This window comes from Oncorhynchus gorbuscha, linkage group LG18 (assembly GCF_021184085.1).
Source record: "Oncorhynchus gorbuscha isolate QuinsamMale2020 ecotype Even-year linkage group LG18, OgorEven_v1.0, whole genome shotgun sequence".
Classification (NCBI taxonomy): domain Eukaryota; kingdom Metazoa; phylum Chordata; class Actinopteri; order Salmoniformes; family Salmonidae; genus Oncorhynchus; species Oncorhynchus gorbuscha.
Window position 1 is genome coordinate 83,476,807 of NC_060190.1, and position 20,563 is coordinate 83,497,369.

The 20,563-nt window shown below is 46.5% G+C and overlaps 1 protein-coding gene across 1 annotated transcript in view; it reads right to left on the bottom strand.

Moving 5' to 3' along the window:
- The window catches only part of LOC124003860 (complex I assembly factor ACAD9, mitochondrial-like), a 41,681-nt gene extending 23,417 nt beyond the window's left edge, over positions 1-18,264 (bottom strand). Inside the window, 14 exon segments of the mRNA XM_046312476.1 lie at positions 2,281-2,407; positions 3,289-3,368; positions 7,926-8,054; positions 8,907-9,097; positions 9,189-9,264; positions 13,159-13,232; positions 15,028-15,067; positions 15,069-15,206; positions 15,337-15,415; positions 16,805-16,905; positions 17,009-17,115; positions 17,270-17,371; positions 17,495-17,588; positions 17,851-18,264. Of these exon segments, the coding sequence (XP_046168432.1) occupies positions 2,281-2,407; positions 3,289-3,368; positions 7,926-8,054; positions 8,907-9,097; positions 9,189-9,264; positions 13,159-13,232; positions 15,028-15,067; positions 15,069-15,206; positions 15,337-15,415; positions 16,805-16,905; positions 17,009-17,115; positions 17,270-17,371; positions 17,495-17,588; positions 17,851-18,021 (1,509 nt within the window). The 5' untranslated portion in view covers positions 18,022-18,264.
- Between the last annotated feature and the right edge of the window lie 2,299 nt (positions 18,265-20,563).

Here is a 20,563-nt window from a genome sequence, read left to right on the forward strand (position 1 = left end):
ACAGCATCTAGTAAAGATGAGGTCGAGCGTATTGCCTGCCTTGTGAGTAGGGGGGAAGGTGAGAGGGTGAGGTCAAAAGAGGAGAGGAGTGGAAAGAAGGAGGCAGAGAGGAAAGAGTCAAAGGTAGACGTGGGGAGGTTAAAGTCGCCCAGAACTGTGAGAGGTGAGCCGTCCTCAGGAAAGGAGCTTATCAAGGCATCAAGCTCATTGATGAACTCTCCGAGGGAACCTGGAGGGCGATAAATGATAAGGATGTTAAGCTTGAAAGGGCTAGTAACTGTGACAGCATGGAATTCAAAGGAGGCGATAGACAGATGGGTAAGGGGAGAAAGAGAGAATGACCACTTGGGAGAGATGAGGATCCCGGTGCCACCACCCCGCTGACCAGATGCTCTCGGGGTGTGCGAGAACACGTGGGCGGACGAAGAGAGAGCAGTAGGAGTAGCAGTGTTGTCTGTGGTGATCCATGTTTCCGTCAGTGCCAAGAAGTCGAGGGACTGGAGGGAGGCATAGGCTGAGATGAACTCTGCCTTGTTGACCGCAGATTGGCAGTTCCAGAGGCTACCGGAGACCTGGAACTCCACGTGGGTCGTGCGCGCTGGGACCACCAGAGTAGGGTGGCCGCGGCCACGCGGTGAGGAGCGTTTGTATGGTCTGTGCAGAGAGGAGAGAACAGGGATAAACAGACACATAGTTGACAGGCTACAGAAGAGGCTACGCTAATGCAAAGGAGATTGAATGACAAGTGGACTACACGTCTCGAATGTTCAGAAAGTTAAGCTACGTAGCAAGAATCTTATTGACTAAAATGATTAAAATGATACAGTACTGCTGAAGTAGGCCAGCTGGCAGTGGGTGCGTTGTTGACACTACACTAATCAAGTCATTCCGTTGAGTGTAATAGTTTCTGCAGTGTTGCTATTCGGGGGCTAGCAGGCTAGCTAGCAGTGTTGTTTACGTTACGTTGCGTTAAAAGAACGACAATAGATGGCTAGCGAACCTAGAAAATCGCTCTAGACTACACAATTATCTTTGATACAAAGACGGCTATGTAGCTAGCTAAGTAGCTAGCTACGATCAAACAAATCAAACCGTTGTACTGTAATGAAATGAAGTGAAAATGTGATACAACCTGTGAATGCGACCGGGTAGTTGAGTTCTATACAGAAGACGTTGGCTAGCGTTGGCTAGCTGTTGGCTAGCTAGCAGAGTCACCTACGTTAAGGACGACAAATAGCTGGCTAGCTAACCTCGGTAAATTAAGATAATCACTCTAAGACTACACACTCTAAACCTAAACAACACAATTATCTTGGATACGATGATACGATGATACGAAGACAGCAAAGACAGCTATGTAGGTAGCTAACACTAAACTAATCAAGTCGTTCAGTTGAGTGTAAAAGTTTCTCAGTGCAGCTAATCAGTGGACGTTAGCTAGCTGGCTAGTGAAGACTACGTTAGGACGGCGAAATACGATAATTACGCAATTATCTTTGATACAAAGACGGCTATGTAGCTAGCTGAGAAGAAATTGCTAAGATAAGACAAATCAAACCGTTGTGATATAATGAAATATAATGAAAAAGTTATACTACCCGTTGGAGCGACGTGCAGATGCGACCACTCGCTCCAACCGGATACAGTGAGCTTAGTGGGACTATCATTTGTTTTTCAACAGGACAATGACCCAACACACTTCCAGGCTGTGTAAGGGATATTTGACTGAGAGTATGCAACCTACACAACGCAGGAGTGGCTTCGGGACAAGTCTCTGAATGTTCTTGAGTGGCCCAGCCAGAGCCCAGACTTGAACCTGATCGAACATCTCCGGAGAAACCTGAAAATAGCTGTGGCGCTTCCCATCCAACCTGACAGAGCTTGAGAGGATCTGCAGATAATTTATTTTGAGAAACTCCCCAAATAGGTGTGACAAGCTTGTAGCATCATACCCAAGAAGACTCGAGGCTGTAATCGCTGCCAAAGGTGCTTCAACAAAGTACTGATTAAAGGGTCTGAATACTCAAGTAAATGTGATAGTTTATTTTTACAAATTTGCACATAAAAACATTTTGCTTTGTCATTATGGGATATTGATGAAATTGCTGAGGGGGAAAAAAACAAGTTAATATACTTTAGAACAAGGCTGTAACGTAACAAAATGAAGAAAAAGTTAAGGGGTCTGAATACTTTCCGAACGCACTGTAGTACTGCATATGAGGTACGTACCGTCCCATTCAGTCCCAGGGTTAGGGGTTATAGGTTAAATAAGGTACGCACCGCCAGACCAGGATGCACCACCCCATCCATCCCAGTCAGTCCAAGGTCCACCTTCCTCCCCAACGCATCTCCCAACTTCCTGCCCAACATCTCCAAGGCCACACCCACATTCCCCTTCTTCATCTCCCTGATTGGACAAGGCAGAGAGACAGATGACAATTTCAGAATGTTACAGATAGAAATGTAATTAATTGAGCTGATATATACACACACACACATACATACTCACAAGAGTATGTGGACACCCCTTCAAAATGAATGGATTCGGCTATTTCAGCCACACACGTTGCTGACAGGTGAATAAAATCTAAACCAGCCATGCAATCGCAATAATATAACACTGGCAGTAGAATGGCCTTACTGAAGAGCTCTGTGAATTTCAACGAGATCCATACAGAAATATTTTGTTGAGATCGTGTGGAAGAACTTGACTGGCCCGCACAGAGCCCTGACCTCAACCCCATCGAACACCTTTGGGATGAATTGGAACGCAGACTGTGAGCCAGGCCTTATTGCCCAACATCAGAGCAATGATCTAGTGGAAAGCCTTCCCAGAAGAGTGGAGGCTGTTATGGCAGCAAAGGGGGGAACAACTCCATATTAATGCCCATGATTTGGGAATGAGATGTTTGACGAGCACGTGTCCACATACTTTTGGTCATGTAACTTATCTTAAAAAGGTGCCATATGCAGAAATCACACCACCATTTCATGGTTGCTAAAATTGTAATAGTTCGCCTAATTTCAGTTTGTGACAAAACAAGCAAGTATAGTGTGGAGAATCATTGTACCATCTAAACCTCTGTGAAATATGTTTTCCCATCACCAATAATAGTATTTTCAGCTGTTTGAAGCTGGTGTACAAAACCAAAAGACGAAAAAAAAACTAAGAAATAGAATAAAATAGAACAGATCTACCGATTCTTAGACTTGCTTTCAATGCGAATGCCAGATCTATAACTCACATTTCTATATGAATTTGGTCAGGTCGTCCAAAAAGTTACTTACTTGATTTTGCCTGTCAGTATTTTTCCAGCATACTGCATCCCAGTCAGAGCTATGTACATCCTCAGGATCTCATTGGTGCCCTGAAGAGACAGAACACAACGTCAAGTAAAGACCTCTTCATAACTACAATCTAACATCTTCATATCTCCAGAGAGATTCAGTGCCTTCAGAAGGTATTCACACCCCTTGACTGGTACAGAGCCTTCAGAAGGTATTCACACCCCTTGACTGGTACAGAGCCTTCAGAAGGTATTCACACCCCTTGACTGGTACAGAGCCTTCAGAAGGTATTCACACCCCTTGACTGGTACAGAGCCTTCAGAAGGTATTCACACCCCTTGACTGGTACAGAGCCTTCAGAAGGTATTCACACCCCTTGACTGGTACAGAGCCTTCAGAAAGTATTCACACCCCTTGACTGATACAGAGCCTTCAGAAGGTATTCACACCCCTTGACTGGTACAGAGCCTTCAGAAAGTATTCACACCCCTTGACTGGTACAGAGCCTTCAGAAGGTATTCACACCCCTTGACTGGTACAGAGCCTTCAGAAGGTATTCACACCCCTTGACTGGTACAGAGCCTTCAGAAAGTATTCACACCCCTTGACTGGTACAGAGCCTTCAGAAGGTATTCACACCCCTTGACTGGTACAGAGCCTTCAGAAGGTATTCACACCCCTTGACTGGTACAGAACCTTCAGAAAGTATTCACACCCCTTGACTGGTACAGAGCCTTCAGAAGGTATTCACACCCCTTGACTGGTACAGAGCCTTCAGAAGATATTCACACCCCTTGACTGGTACAGAGCCTTCAGAAGGTATTCACACCCCTTGACTGATACAGAGCCTTCAGAAAGTGTAATTAATAACAAAGAGATATTCAATGTCTGATTTTATTTTACCCATTTACAAATAGATGCCTTTCTTTGACAGGCATTGGAAAACCTCCCTGGTCTTTCTGGTTGGAAAACATCGGTAAAGTTCTCTGTCATCTTTCGTGGAGCAAAGACATATAGGGACCGAGGAGAAAACACAATAACACCAACAAAAATATAAATAAATAAACAATTCGGGAAAGATTTTCAGTGCAAAATGTCCAAAACGACATCAGTTTGACCGGTTAAGGAGAAAGAAAGCTGTGAAAACGACCCAACGTGTTTCTAATAAAATATACATTAAAGCCGAACTGAAATCTTATGTGGTTGAAATACTATCAGTGTTTGTGATGAAGACAGAACCTCTACAGAAGGTATCTAACTGAGCATTGCATTATCTCAAGATGTAGAAATAAATCATATTTCTCCTGTTCCCGAGTCATAACGTTGCCAACATTTGGTGTATGATTTTACAGTTAATACAGGCTTAATTCTTTTGTTGTATAATTTTACAGTAATGCATGCTTAATTCATTTGGTGTATCATTTTACAGTTAATACATGCTTAATTCATTTGGTGTATGATTTTACAGTTAATACATGCTTAATTCATTTGGTGTATCATTTTACAGTAATACATGCTTAATTCATTTGGTGTATCATTTTACAGTTAATACATGCTTAATTCATTTGGTGTATCATTTTACAGTTAATACATGCTTAATTCATTTGGTGTATCATTTTACAGTTAATACATGCTTAATTCATTTGGTGTATCATTTTACAGTTAATATTAAGGCCATGTGAGATGTTACAGACCTACAGTCAGTGTCCAGATTTCAAGTGTCCATTTAACCCATCTGAACATACCATTCCCTTGACATGCCATAGGCCTATCTGAATCATCACACACAACATAGCCAGCTCTGCTGTCATCCTCTTTCCTACTTCACCACATAACATAGCCAGCTCTGCTGTCATCCTCTTTCACTACTTCACCACATAACATAGCCAGCTCTGCTGTCATCCTCTTTTACCTCTTCACCACATAACATAGCCAGCTCTGCTGTCATCCTCTTTCACTACTTCACCACATAACATAGCCAGCTCTGCTGTCATCCTCTTTCACTACTTCACCACATAACATAGCCAGCACTGCTGTCATCCTCTTTTACCTCTTCACCACATAACATAGCCAGCTCTGCTGTCATCCTCTTTTACCTCTTCACCACATAACATAGCCAGCTCTGCTGTCATCCTCTTTTACCTCTTCACCACATAACATAGCCAGCTCTGCTGTCATCCTCTTTCACTACTTCACCACATAACATAGCCAGCTCTGCTGTCATCCTCTTTCACTACTTCACCACATAACATAGCCAGCTCTGCTGTCATCCTCTTTTACCTCTTCACCACATAACATAGCCAGCTCTGCTGTCATCCTCTTTCACTACTTCACCACATAACATAGCCAGCTCTGCTGTCATCCTCTTTTACCTCTTCACCACATAACATAGCCAGCACTGCTGTCATCCTCTTTTACCTCTTCACCACATAACATAGCCAGCTCTGCCGTCATCCTCTTTCACTACTTCACCAAATCTTTCCCAAACACTTTTTCTAGTCCTCCCTTCTTTCACAGTGTTTGTCTTATTGAATTAAACTTTCTACAATCTACAATGTACAGGGTGGCAAAAAAGTATTTAGTCAGCCACCAATTGTGCAAGTTCTCCCATTTAAAAAAACGAGAGAGGCCTGTAATTTTCATCATAGGTACACTTCAACTATGACAGACAAAATGAGGAAAACAGAAATCCAGAAAATCACATTGTAGGATTTTTTATGAATTTATTTGCAAATTATGGTGGAAAATAAGTATTTGGTCATTAACAAAAGTTTCTCAATACTTTGTTATATACCCTTTGCTGGCAATGACAGAGGTCAAACGTCTTCACAAGGTTTTCACACACTGTTGCTGGTATTTTGGCCCATTCCTCCATGCAGATCTCCTCTAGAGCAGTGATGTTTTGGGGCTGTTGCTGGGCAACATGGACTTTCAACTCCCTCCAAAGATTTTCTATGGGGTTGAGATCTGGAGACTGGCTAGGCCACTCCAGGACCTTGAAATGCTTCTTACGAAGCCACTCCTTCGTTGCCCGGTCGGTGTGTTTGGGATCATTGTCATGCTGAAAAACCCAGCCACGTTTCATCTTCAATGCCCTTGCTGATGGAAGGAGGTTTTCACTCAAAATCTCATGATACATGGCCCCATTCATTCTTTCCTTTACACAGATCAGTCGTCCTGGTCCCTTTGCAGAAAAACAGCCCCAAAGCATGATGTTTCCACCCCCATGATTCTATTTTGGTTTCATCTGACCATATGACATTCTCCCAATCTTCTTCTGGATCATCCAAATGCTCTCTAGCAAACTTCAGACGGGCCTGGACATGTACTGGCTTAAGCAGGGGGACACGTCTGGCACTGCAGGATTTGAGTCCCTGGCGGCGTAGTGTGTTACTGATGGTAGGCTTTGTTACTTTGGTCCCAGCTCTCTGCAGGTCATTCACTAGGTCCCCCGTGTGGTTCTGGGATTTTTGCTCACCGTTCTTGTGATCATTTTGACCACACGGGGTGAGATCACGGGGTCCTTCTGTAGCTCAGTTGGTAGAGCATGGCGCTTGTAACGCCAGGGTAGTGGGTTCGATCCCCGGGACCACCCATACGTAGAATGTATGCACACATGACTGTAAGTCGCTTTGGATAAAAGCGTCTGCTAAATAGCATATATTATTATTATTATTATTAGATCTTGCGTGGAGCCCCAGATTGAGGGAGATTATCAGTGGTCTTGTATGTCTTCCATTTCCTAATAATTGCTCCCACAGTTGATTTCTTCAAACCATGCTGCTTTCCTATTGCAGATTCAGCCTGGTGCAGGTCTACAATTTTGTTTCTGGTGTCCTTTGACAGCTCTTTGGTCTTGGCCATAGTGGAGTTTGGAGTGTGACTGTTTGAGGTTGTGGACAGGTGTCTTTTATACTGATAACTAGTTCAAACAGGTGCCATTAATACAGGTAACGAGTGGAGGACAGAGGAGCCTCTTAAAGAAGAAGTTACAGGTCTGTGAGAGCCAGAAATCTTGCTTGTTTGTAGGTGACCAAATACATATTTTCCACCATAATTTGCAAATAAATTCATTAAAAATCCTACAATGTGATTTTCTGGATTTTTTTCTCATTTTGTCTGTCATAGTTGAAGTGTACCTATGATGAGAATTACAGGCCTCTCTCATCTTTTTAAGTGGGAGAACTTGCACAATTGGTGGCTGACTAAATACTTTTTTGCCCCACTGTACTTAAACAAACAAAACAACAAGTTTTCTGTCTGTTCCCAAAATCATTATTTGGCTCTGCAGGCTATTGGGCCTGCAAGTTTAGGCTTATGCACTAATACCATAAAATAATGGAAGAGAAACCACAATGTAGCCTATAGATATAAATGAATGTATTTATGGTATTGTTTCTCTTTACTCAACCCGCTCGCCACCCACCTACCCACCCTTCATCCACACAATAGTTCAGGACCCCCGAATCCGTACGCCCCGTGGATAGAACCGCAGGGACTGCGAGTTATGAGTCAACCCGCAAATCACTAGTATCTAGTCTGTCAAAGTGGACATCCGTCCTCTGGTGGACACTACATGGTTAACGCTGTATAACTCTGTTATTAAAAGGAGAAATACTACACTGTGTGCGTGATACCTCGAAGATGAGCAGGATACGGCAGTCTCTGAGGTAGCGTTCGTAGGGATAGTTCTTAGTGTAACCCAGCCCTCCTAGAACCTGCAGAGCCTCAGACACACAGATCCAGCCTCCCTCAGAGCTGAACACCTACAGAGAGAGAGGTAAGCAAAGACACAGACAATAAGGTACTCTGTCATGCAACTAGTCATGAAACTTGTGTAGTGTAACCGTAGTGTGTCTATAGTGTAGTGTGTCTATAGTGTAGTGTGTCTATAGGTGTAACAGCAGTGTGTCTATAGGTGTAACAGCAGTGTGTCTATAGGTGTAACAGCAGTGTGTCTATGGGTGTAACAGCAGTGTGTCTATAGGTGTAACAGCAGTGTGTCTATGGGTGTAACAGCAGTGTGTCTATAGGTGTAACAGCAGTGTGTCTATAGGTGTAACAGCAGTGTGTCTACAGGTGTAACAGCAGTGTGTCTATAGGTGTAACAGCAGTGTGTCTACAGTGTATCTAGTAGTAGCAGCAGTATTAGTAGTTGCAGCAGTATTAGTAGTAGCAGCAGTATTAGTAGTAGCAGCAGTATTAGTAGTAGCAGCAGTATTAGTAGTTGCAGCAGTATTAGTAGTTGCAGCAGTATTAGTAGTTGCAGCAGTATTAGTAGTTGCAGCAGTATTAGTAGTTGCAGCAGTATTAGTAGTTGCAGCAGTATTAGTAGTGTTAGTAGTTGCAGCAGTATTAGTAGTTGCAGCAGTATTAGTAGTTGCAGCAGTATTAGTAGTAGCAGCAGTATTAGTAGTAGCAGCAGTATTAGTAGTTGCAGCAGTATTAGTAGTTGCAGCAGTATTAGTAGTAGCAGCAGTATTAGTAGTAGCAGCAGTATTAGTAGTAGCAGCAGTATTAGTAGTGTTAGTAGTAGCAGTAGTAATTTTAGTAGCTGAAGCAGTAGTAGTTTTAGTAACAGTAGTAGTAACACCCCAGTATAGTGGTAGAAAAAGTACCTTAACCATAGCAGCCTCTAGAGAACAGTCAGGGACCCCAGGTCGATCCATCATCCCAGCCGTCAGGTACGCCATGCTCTCCATCACAAATGCATTCTGGGCCATCACCGCAAACTTCTCTTGGATCATCCCAAACTCACTGAGGTTCTTACCAAACTGTTTCCTGCTGCCAGCGTACTCTGCTGTCATCTCTGGAGAGGGAGACAAGACATCACCATTATCATCATCATCATTACTATAACCATAATCATGATTATGAGCTTCTCACACTACAGCTTATACCGATGAGTTTCTTGATCATTCCAGAGCCGGCGCTGCCCATACTGAACCTGCCAGAGTTGAGGATGTTCATCGCAACCTGGATAATGACACATACAAAGAATCAGTAAAGGTTTGAGTGAAAACACGTGTACAAAGATATGGTAAACCATTCAAAACTAAATGGTGACAGTTAACGGTAGCACCAATACACCATGCAAATGACACAGCAAGGAGCCTTGTAGGCTTTTTGAATGTTCTTCAAATGGGCAAAAAAGTAGTGCAATGGTCTTCAGCGTAAAAACACAAGGCACCTAACCTAACATGTCGTTTTTTTCTCTATGCTCATGATCCATTTCCCTGCGGACATAGGACAGACAGTCGGTGGTCGGAGCGCAGGACAGAGAGTCGGTGGTCGGAGCACAGGACAGACAGTCGGAGCGCAGGACAGACAGTCGGTGGTCGGAGTGCAGGACAGATAGTCAGAGCGCAGGACAGACAGTCGTGGTCGGAGCGCAGGACAGACAGTCGGTGGTCAGAGCGCAGGACAGACAGTCGGAGCGCAGGACAGACAGTCGGAGCGCAGGACACACAGTCGGAGCGCAGGACACACAGTCGGTGGTCGGAGCGCAGGACAGAGAGTCGGTGGTCGGAGCACAGGACAGACAGTCGGAGCGCAGGACAGACAGTCGGTGGTCGGAGTGCAGGACAGATAGTCAGAGCGCAGGACAGACAGTCGTGGTCGGAGCGCAGGACAGACAGTCGGTGGTCAGAGCGCAGGACAGACAGTCGGAGCGCAGGACAGACAGTCGGAGCGCAGGACACACAGTCGGAGCGCAGGACACACAGTCGGTGGTCGGAGCGCAGGACAGACAGACGGTGGTCGTAGCACAGGCCAGAAAGTCGATGGTCGGAGCGCAGGACAGACAGTCGGAGCGCAGGACACAGTCGGAGCACAGGACAGACAGTCGGTGGTCGGAGGGCAGGACAGACAGACAGTCGGTGGTCGGAGCGCAGGACAGACAGACAGTCGGTGGTCGGAGCGCAGGACAGACAGACAGTCGGTGGTCGGAGCGCAGGACAGACAGTCGGTGGTCAGAGCGCAGGACAGACAGTCGGAGTGCAGGACAGACAGTCGGAGTGCAGGACAGACAGACAGTCGGTGGTCGGAGCGCAGGACAGACAGACAGTCGGTGGTCGGAGCGCAGGACAGACACACAGTCGGAGCGCAGAGCGCAGGACACACAGTCGGAGCGCAGGACACACAGTCGGAGCGCAGGACACACAGTCGGAGCGCAGGACACACAGTCGGAGCGCAGGACACACAGTCGGTGGTCGGAGCGCAGGACAGACAGTCGGTGGTCAGAGCGCAGGACAGACAGTCGGATGGCGCAGGACAGACAGACAGTCGGTGGTCGGATCGCAGGACAGACAGTCGGAGTGCAGGACAGACAGTCGGAGCGCAGGACACACAGTCGGAGCACAGGACAGACAGTCGGTGGTCGGAGCGCAGGACAGACAGACAGTCGGTGGTCGGAGCGCAGGACAGACAGTCAGTGGTCGGAGGACAGGACAGTCAGTCGGAGCACAGGACAGACAGTCTGAGCACAGGACAGACAGTCGTGGTCAGGAGCACAGACAGACAGTCGGTGGTCGGAGCGCAGGACAGACAGACAGTCGGTGGTCGGAGCACAGGACAGACAGTCGGTGGTCGGAGCGCAGGACAGACAGACAGTCGGTGGTCGGAGCGCAGGACAGACAGTCAGTGGTCGGAGCGCAGGACAGACAGACAGTCGGTGGTCGGAGCACAGGACAGACAGTCAGTGAGCACAGGACAGACAGACAGTCGGTGGTCGGAGCGCAGGACAGACAGACAGTCGGTGGTCGGAGCACAGGACAGACAGTCGGTGGTCGGAGCGCAGGACAGACAGACAGTCGGTGGTCGGAGCGCAGGACAGACAGTCAGTGGTCGGAGCGCAGGACAGACAGTCGGAGCACAGGACAGACAGTCAGACAGGACAGGACAGTCGGAGCACAGGACAGACAGACAGTCGGTGGTCGGAGCGCAGGACAGACAGACAGTCGGTGGTCGGAGCGCAGGACAGACAGACAGTCGGTGGTCGGAGCGCAGGACAGACAGACAGTCGGTGGTCGGAGCGCAGGACAGACAGACAGTCGGTGGTCGGAGCGCAGGACAGACAGACAGTCGGTGGTCGGAGCGCAGGACAGACAGACAGTCGGTGGTCGGAGCGCAGGACAGACAGACAGTCGGTGGTCGGAGCGCAGGACAGACAGACAGTCGGTGGTCGGAGCGCAGGACAGACAGACAGTCGGTGGTCGGAGCGCAGGACAGACAGTCGGTGGTCGGAGCGCAGGCCAGAGAGTCGGTGGTCGGAGCACAGGCCAGAGAGTCGGTGGTCGGAGCGCAGGACAGACAGTCAGAGCGCAGGACAGACAGTCAGAGCGCAGGACAGACAGTCAGAGCGCAGGACAGACAGTCAGAGCGCAGGACAGACAGTCGGAGCGCAGGACAGACGGTGGTCGGAGCGCAGGACAGACAGCCGTGGTCGGAGCGCAGGACAGACAGCCGTGGTCGGAGCGCAGGACAGACAGCCGTGGTCGGAGCGCAGGACAGACAGCCGTGGTCGGAGCGCAGGACAGACAGCCGTGGTCGGAGCGCAGAACAGACAGTCGGTGGTCGGAGCGCAGGACAGACAGTCGGAGCGCAGGACAGACAGTCGGAGCGCAGGACAGACAGTCGGAGCGCAGGACAGACAGTCGGAGCGCAGGGACAGAGTCGGTGGTCGGAGCGCAGGACAGACAGACAGACAGTCGGTGGTCGGAGCGCAGGACAGACAGACAGTCGGTGGTCGGAGCGCAGGACAGACAGACAGTCGGTGGTCGGAGCACAGGCCAGAGAGTCGGTGGTCGGAGCGCAGGACAGACAGTCAGAGCGCAGGACAGACAGTCAGAGCGCAGGACAGACAGTCGATGGTCGGAGCGCAGGACAGACAGTCGGAGCGCAGGACAGACAGTCAGAGCGCAGGACAGACAGTCAGAGCGCAGGACAGACAGTCGGAGAGCAGGGCAGTCAGTCGGAGCGCAGGACAGACAGACAGTCGGTGGTCGGAGAGCAGGGCAGACAGTCGGAGCGCAGGACAGACAGACAGTCGGTGGTCGGAGCGCAGGACAGACAGACAGTCGGAGCACAGGGTGGTCGGAGCGCAGGACAGACAGACAGTCGGTGGTCGGAGCACAGGCCAGAGAGTCGGAGCACAGGCCAGAGAGTCAGTGGTCGGAGCGCAGGACAGACAGTCAGAGCGCAGGACAGACAGAGCGCAGGACAGACAGTCAGAGCGCAGGACAGACAGTCAGAGCGCAGGACAGACAGTCGTGGTCAGAGCGCAGGACAGACAGTCGGAGCGCAGGACAGACAGTCGGAGCGCAGGACAGACAGTCGGAGCGCAGGACAGTCGGTGGTCGGAGCGCAGGACAGACAGTCGGAGCGCAGGACAGACAGTCGGAGCGCAGGACAGACAGTCGGTGGTCGGAGCACGTCTCTGGAGCCGCTGAGCATCTATTAACCCCGCTGTAGAACTCATTGCGGTCAGCACTAGTAGGTCAAACGAACGACTAAAATTAACAAATCACTCAGAAAAACTTATCAGGGGCTCCCGAGTGGCGCAGTCTAACGCACTGCATCTCAGTGCAAGAGGCGTCACTACAGACCCTGGTTCGATTCCAGGCTGTATCTCAACCGGCTGTGATTGGAATCCCATAGGGTGGCACACAATTGGCCCTGCGTCGTCCGGGTTAGAGTTTGGCCGGGGTAGGCCGTCATTGTAAATATGAATTTGTTCTTAACCGACTTGCCTTGTTAAATAAAGGTTAAATAAAAGTTTTAAAAAAGACTCTCCAGCTTGTGAAAAAAAGACCTTGAAAAATAACTGCACATCAATAGGATATAACAGAGGGGAAAGGGAAGTGACATCACCTTGAAGCCTCCTCCTACTTCTCCTATTACATTCTCCACAGGGACTGGACAGTTGTCGAATGACACTTCACATGCTGGGGGACAGAAACACATCAGTTATAGCCCAGTGAATGGTACACAACAGGGATTTCCCTTGGCTGACTGACAGCTACAGTTATCTGGTTTACAATACTTTTAAATCATTGAAGAGTGAATGAGTTCACACAAGGAGAACAGGCATTATTGGTCTCTGCAGTTATATATATATATATATGTTGGATCGTGATTACCCTGACTAGGCTAACACCAACACCGGTCATTTACCCCACTAGGCTAACACCAACACTGGTCATTTTTAACACCAACACAAGTACTGTCATTTTACCTCTAGTCATTTACTCCACTAGGCTAACACCAACACAAGGTAACACCAACACGGTCATTTACCTCCACTAGGCTAACACCAACACAAGTACTGTCATTTACTCCACTAGGCTAACACCAACACAAGTACTGTCATTTACTCCACTGGGCTAAACACCAACACATTTACTCCACGGTCATTTATTTACTCCACTAGGCTAACACCAACACAAGTACTGTCATTTACTCCACTAGGATAACACCAACACAAGTACTGTCATTTACTCCAATAGGCTAACACCAACACAAGTACTGTCATTTACTCCACTGGGCTAACACCAACACAAGTACTGTCATTTACTCCACTAACACCAACACAACTACGGTCATTTACTCCACTAGGCTAACACCAACACAAGTACTGTCATTTACTCCACTAGGATAACTGTCACCAACACAACTACGGTCATTTACTCCACTAGGCTAACACCAACACAAGTACTGTCATTTTACTCCACTGGGTCATTTACTCCACACCAACACAAGTACTGTCATTTACTCCACTGGGCTAACACACAACACAAGTACTGTCATTTACTCCACTAGGATAACACCAACACAACTGTCATTTACTCCACTGGGCTAACACCAACACTGTCATTTACTCCACTAGGCTAACAACACAAGTACTGTCATTTATTTGTTCTTAACTGTCATTTACTCCACTGGCTTAATTTGTTCTTAACTGACTTGCCTGGTTAAATAAAATTATAAATAAAATAATTGTTAGACCCCCTAATGCCTAGATGTGATCTTACTGTTAGACCCCCTAATGCCTAGAGATGTCGACCCCCTAATGCCTAGATGTGATCTTACTGTTGCCTAGATGTGACCCCTAATGCCTAGATGTGATCTTACTGTTCGACCCCTAATGCCTAGATGTGATCTTACTGTTCAACCCCTAATGCCTAGATGTGATCTTACTGTTCGACCCCTAATGCCTAGATGTGATCTTACTGTTCGACCCCTAATGCCTAGATGTGATCTTATGCTAATGCCTAGATGTGATCTTACTGTTCGACCCCTAATGCCTAGATGTGATCTTACTGTTCGACCCCTAATGCCTAGATGTGATCTTACTGTTCGACCCCCTAATGCCTAGATGTGATCTTACTGTTCGACCCCTAATGCCTAGATGTGATCTTACTGTTCGACCCCTAATGCCTAGATGTGATCTTACTGTTCGACCCCCTAATGCCTAGATGTGATCTTACTGTCGACCCCCTAATGCCTAGATGTGATCTTACGACCCCCTAATGCCTAGATGTGATCTTACTGTTCGACCCCTAATGCCTAGATGTGATCTTACTGTTGACCCCCTAATGCCTAGATGTGATCTTACTGTTCGACCCCTAATGCCTAGATGTGATCTTACTGTAATGCCTAGATGTGATCTTACTGTTCGACCCCCTAATGCCTAGATGTGATCTTACTGTTCGACCCCCTAATGCCTAGATGTGATCTTACTGTTCGACCCCCTAATGCCTAGTTTATCTTCTGGTTTTCTTCTGGCTGGTGATCCCTCCGAAGGCTCGCTCTACGATGAAGGCAGTGATCTTATCTTTCTTCACTCCATCCTCTCCTACCACCTCCGTACGAGCAAACACCGTCATCAGGTCTGCAAACCCCCCGTTTGAGATCCAGATCTGGACAGCATGGAAATACAGTCACACAACTGTCCTTCAGACTGAATCATCACAAACACAAAGTACCAACAGCAGTTAGCGAACACATGACTGACAGGCAAAACACAGGTAGGAGGATAATGTGTCTCACCTTTGACCCATTGAGCAGGTATGTTTTCCTGTCTTCTGATAGGGTGGCTTTGGTCTGAATGGACGCAGCATCACTCCCACTGAAACATACAGGATCCACATGAAACAGTCAGATTCAGAGAACATGACAAAACCAAGCTTTAAAATACACAACCACTTCTGTCATTTGTTGGTATAACAAAAGTTGGAATGCTTTTCAGTGGCAAAAAAAACAGCTTTACGGCAAACAGTTCCAGATGATGTGACTGGTCGAAAAGCAGAATGATGTCATCCAGAGTTGGTTCAGGATGGTAATGATTTCAGCAGGTTGTGTTTTATATTTCACCTTTATTTAACCAGGTATTTATATATATAACCCTTTATTTAACCAGGTATTTATATATATAACCCTTTATTTAACCAGGTATTTATATATATATAACCCTTTATTTAACCAGGTATTTATATATATAACCCTAACCCTTTATCTAACCAGGTTGGCCAGTTGAGAACAAGTTCTCATTTACAACTGCGACCTGGCCAAGATAAAGCAAAGCAGTGCAACACAAACACAGAATTACACATAAACAAATGTACAGTCAATAACACAATAGAAAAATCTATGTACAGTGTGTGCAAATGTAGAAGATTAGGGAGGTAAGGCAATGAATAGGACATAGTGGTGAAATAATTACAATTGAGCAATTAAACACTGGAGTGTTGCAGTAGGTTCGTACTGTATCTACCATGCTCAGTGGGAAAGGCTGTGTTGCAGTAGGTTCGTACTGTACCTACCATGCTCAGTGGGAAAGAAGGCTGTGTTGCAGTAGGTTCGTACTGTATCTACCATGCTCAGTGGGAAAGGCTGTGTTGCAGTAGGTTCGTACTGTACCTACCATGCTCAGTGGGAAAGAAGGCTGTGTTGCAGTAGGTTCGTACTGTACCTACCATGCTCAGTGGGAAAGAAGGCTGTGCTGCAGTAGGTTCGTACTGTACCTACCATGCTCAGTGGGAAAGAAGGCTGTGTTGCAGTAGGTTTGTACTGTACCTACCATGCTCAGTGGGAAAGAAGGCTGTGTTGCAGTAGGTTCGTACTGTACCTACCATGCTCAGTGGGAAAGAAGGCTGTGTTGCAGTAGGTTCGTACTGTATCTACCATGCTCAGTGGGAAAGAAGGCTGTGTTGCAGTAGGTTCGTACTGTATCTACCATGCTCAGTGGGAAAGAAGGCTGTGTTGCTGTAGGTTCGTACTGTACCTACCATGCTCAGTGGGAAAGAAGGCTGTGCTGCAGTAGGTCCGTACTGTACCTACCATGCTCAGTGGGACAGAAGGCTGTGCTGCAGTAGGTTCGTACTGTACCTACCATGCTCAGTGGGAAAGGCTGTGCTGCAGTAGGTTCGTACTGTACCTACCATGCTCAGTGGGAAAGGCTGTGCTGCAATAGGTTTGTACTGAACCTGCCAGGCCCAGTGAAACAGACGGTACGTACCTGCCAGGCTCAGTGAGACAGAAGGCTGCTACATGTTCTCCTGAAGCCAGCTTGGGGAGATATTTAGCCTTCTGCTCCTCACTACCGGCTATCAGGATCCCCTAACATACAGCAAGCAAGACATCACAGGTTCACAAACAGCAGTAACATTATACAACACAGATAAAAAGAAAGCCTTGAGTCTATCGGTGCAGGACTCTTTACCTTGAGTCCGATGGCTTGGTGGGCAGCCAGTGTAACTGCTATGGATCCATCCAGAGAGATGATCTCTCCTAGTCGGGCATACATGGTGTTGGACAGACCCAGGCCACCTAGGAAGAGACAGGAAGTTATGTTGAGTGGCGTCATGTTTCAATGTGTGTCCACAAGATGGTCTCTGATACAGTATGAAGACCATACCAGCGATAGGCCTAATGTTTGTTGCACAGGCTGTGACCTGTTCTCCTCTGATATTAAACTCCTCACCATACTCCTCAGGCACCTGGATACCGAACAGTCCCAGCTCCTTCAGTCCGTTCAGAGTCTCTGGAGGAATCTTAGCTTCATGGTCGATACGCTTGGAGTCCACTGAAATACAAGGACAGGTCTCAGAATACAACACTGGAACACAGTCTGAAGGTCTATTAGAATAGAACCACACTTTGAATCTGAGTCTTGTATAAGGACAGCAGTCTCTTCTCTCAGTCTCACCCTCTTCAGTGAAGAATTTCTCTACCGGAGCAACAAACGAGTTGATCTCCTCCAGCTCTTCATTTCCAATCTCTGGATAGGGGAAGCACTCTGCCTGGAGGAGACACACACAATACGAATCAGATATTTGGTTGATTTATCCTTTATTTTCTCATTGTCTTTCAAGGCAAAAAATGGCTTGCCTCTGGCGAGAGGTGACAGCTGACAACAATGGAAAGATGGCTATGGGTGTCTCTAACTTACAATAACTGAGCAAGCTATCACATATTTCTTAGACAGTACGGCTAAATCAACATTGTATTCCTTATCTAGAATTTAAAAAGCATAATAGATAAACTAGCTAGCTAGTCGCTTACTTTGTTTACTTTGCCAAGGAACAGGTCCTTGGCGTAGGCCAGATTCCTAGCATGAGTTCTAATGGTCCGGTGAGGTAAGGTGACTTCTTTCGTCGCATGTCTTGCGTTAGATGTTAAAATCTTTCCAAATTGAACAGATTTGGATAAAGCTATAAGTCTATTGATATTCATTGTCCTGTCAAATTTTCACCTCAACCAGACTTCTGCTGCTTCCGAAAATGGGTTACAAGCAGGTTGAAATATGGTCGAAGCTATCTGGGATCCATGGGACGTCCCCACACTGACGTCACCCGTTGAAGTAGACATTTTAAACGGTTACGGTAATGGTTAAGGTTAGGTAAGGGTTATGGCTTCGGTTAGGATACGGTTAGGAGTTAAGGTCAGGGTTAGGAGTTAGGGTATGGACGCGCCAAGTATACCGAATAGCCCTAACAGTAGACTAAGGTTGGGATACCTTTCACCTCATTCTGTCTCATACTGATGACGTAAAATGGGCGTTTCGTAATGAATCAGCTGCCTGCAATTCTTCATTAAATCACTGGAGGGGACTGTTTCGTCAGGAACAAAATGTACATGGAAGTGCTCAGGGTCTGCTAAAAAACAATGGACACATTTCTGTATACCGCACATGTATAATGAACAAAAATATAAACACAACATGCAACAATTTAATAGAGTTTACTGAGTTACAGTTCATATATTGGAAATCAGTCAATTGAAATCAATTCATCAGTCCATAATCTATGGATTTCACATGACTAGGAATACAGATATGCATCTGTTGCTCACAGACACCTTTAAAAAAAGGTAGGTGCGAGGATCAGAAAACCAGTCAGTATCTGGTGTGACCACCATTTGCCTCATGCAGTGTAACACATCTTCACTTAGAGTTTATCAGGCTGTTGATTGAAGAGGAGTGGGACAACATTCCACAGGCCACAATGGCTGTGCGAAGTTGTTGGATATTGGTGGGAACTGGAATATGCTGTCGTACACACGTTGATCCAGAGCATCCCAAACAACCTCAATGGGTGACATGTCTGGTGAGTATACATGCAACAGCTCTGGTGAACATTCCTACAGTCAGCATGCTAATGGCACGGAACACTTGAGACATCTGTGGCATTGTGTTGTGTGACAAAACTGCACATTTTAGAGTGGCCTTTTATTTCCCCAGCACAAGGTGCACCTGTGTAATGAGCATGCTGTTTAATCAGTTTCTTGATATGCCACACCTGTCAGGTGGATGGATTATCTTGGCAATGGAGAAATGCTCACTAAAAGGGATGTAAACAAATTTGTGCACAAAATCTGATAGAAATAAGCTTTTTGTACATATGAAACATTTCTGAGGTCTTTTACTTCAGCTCATGAAATATGAGATCAACACTTTACAATACAACCTTACCGTGAAATGCGTACCTACAAGCCCTTAACCAACAATGCAGTGAAGAAAAATAAGGGTTAAGAACATATTAACTAAATTGAAAGTAAAAAAATAAAAGAGCAACAAAATAATGAGGCTATATACAAGGTGTACCGGTAACGAGTCAATGTGCAGGGGTACAGGTTAGTAATGAGGCTATATACAAGGTGTACCGGTAACGAGTCAATGTGCAGGGGTACAGGTTAGTAATGAGGCTATATACAAGGTGTACCGGTAACGAGTCAATGTGCAGGGGTACAGGTTAGTAATGAGGCTATATACAAGGTGTACCGGTAACGAGTCAATGTGCAGGGGTACAGGTTAGTAATGAGGCTATATACAAGGTGTACCGGTAACGAGTCAATGTGCAGGGGTACAGGTTAGTAATGAGGCTATATACAAGGTGTACCGGTAACGAGTCAATGTGCAGGGGTACAGGTTAGTAATGAGGCTATATACAAGGTGTACCGGTAACGAGTCAATGTGCAGGGGTACAGGTTAGTAATGAGGCTATATACAAGGTGTACCGGTAACGAGTCAATGTGCAGGGGTACAGGTTAGTAATGAGGCTATATACAAGGTGTACCGGTAACGAGTCAATGTGCAGGGGTACAGGTTAGTAATGAGGCTATATACAAGGTGTACCGGTAACGAGTCAATGTGCAGGGGTACAGGTTAGTAATGAGGCTATATACAAGGTGTACCGGTAACGAGTCAATGTGCAGGGGTACAGGTTAGTAATGAGGCTATATACAAGGTGTACCGGTAACGAGTCAATGTGCAGGGGTACAGGTTAGTAATGAGGCTATATACAAGGTGTACCGGTAACGAGTCAATGTGCAGGGGTACAGGTTAGTAATGAGGCTATATACAAGGTGTACCGGTAACGAGTCAATGTGCAGGGGTACAGGTTAGTAATGAGGCTATATACAAGGTGTACCGGTAACGAGTCAATGTGCAGGGGTACAGGTTAGTAATGAGGCTATATACAAGGTGTACCGGTAACGAGTCAATGTGCAGGGGTACAGGTTAGTAATGAGGCTATATACAAGGTGTACCGGTAACGAGTCAATGTCGCAGGGGTACAGGTTAGTAATGAGGCTATATACAAGGTGTACCGGTAACGAGTCAATGTGCAGGGGTACAGGTTAGTAATGAGGCTATATACAAGGTGTACCGGTAACGAGTCAATGTGCAGGGGTACAGGTTAGTAATGAGGCTATATACAAGGTGTACCGGTAACGAGTCAATGTGCAGGGGTACAGGTTAGTAATGAGGCTATATACA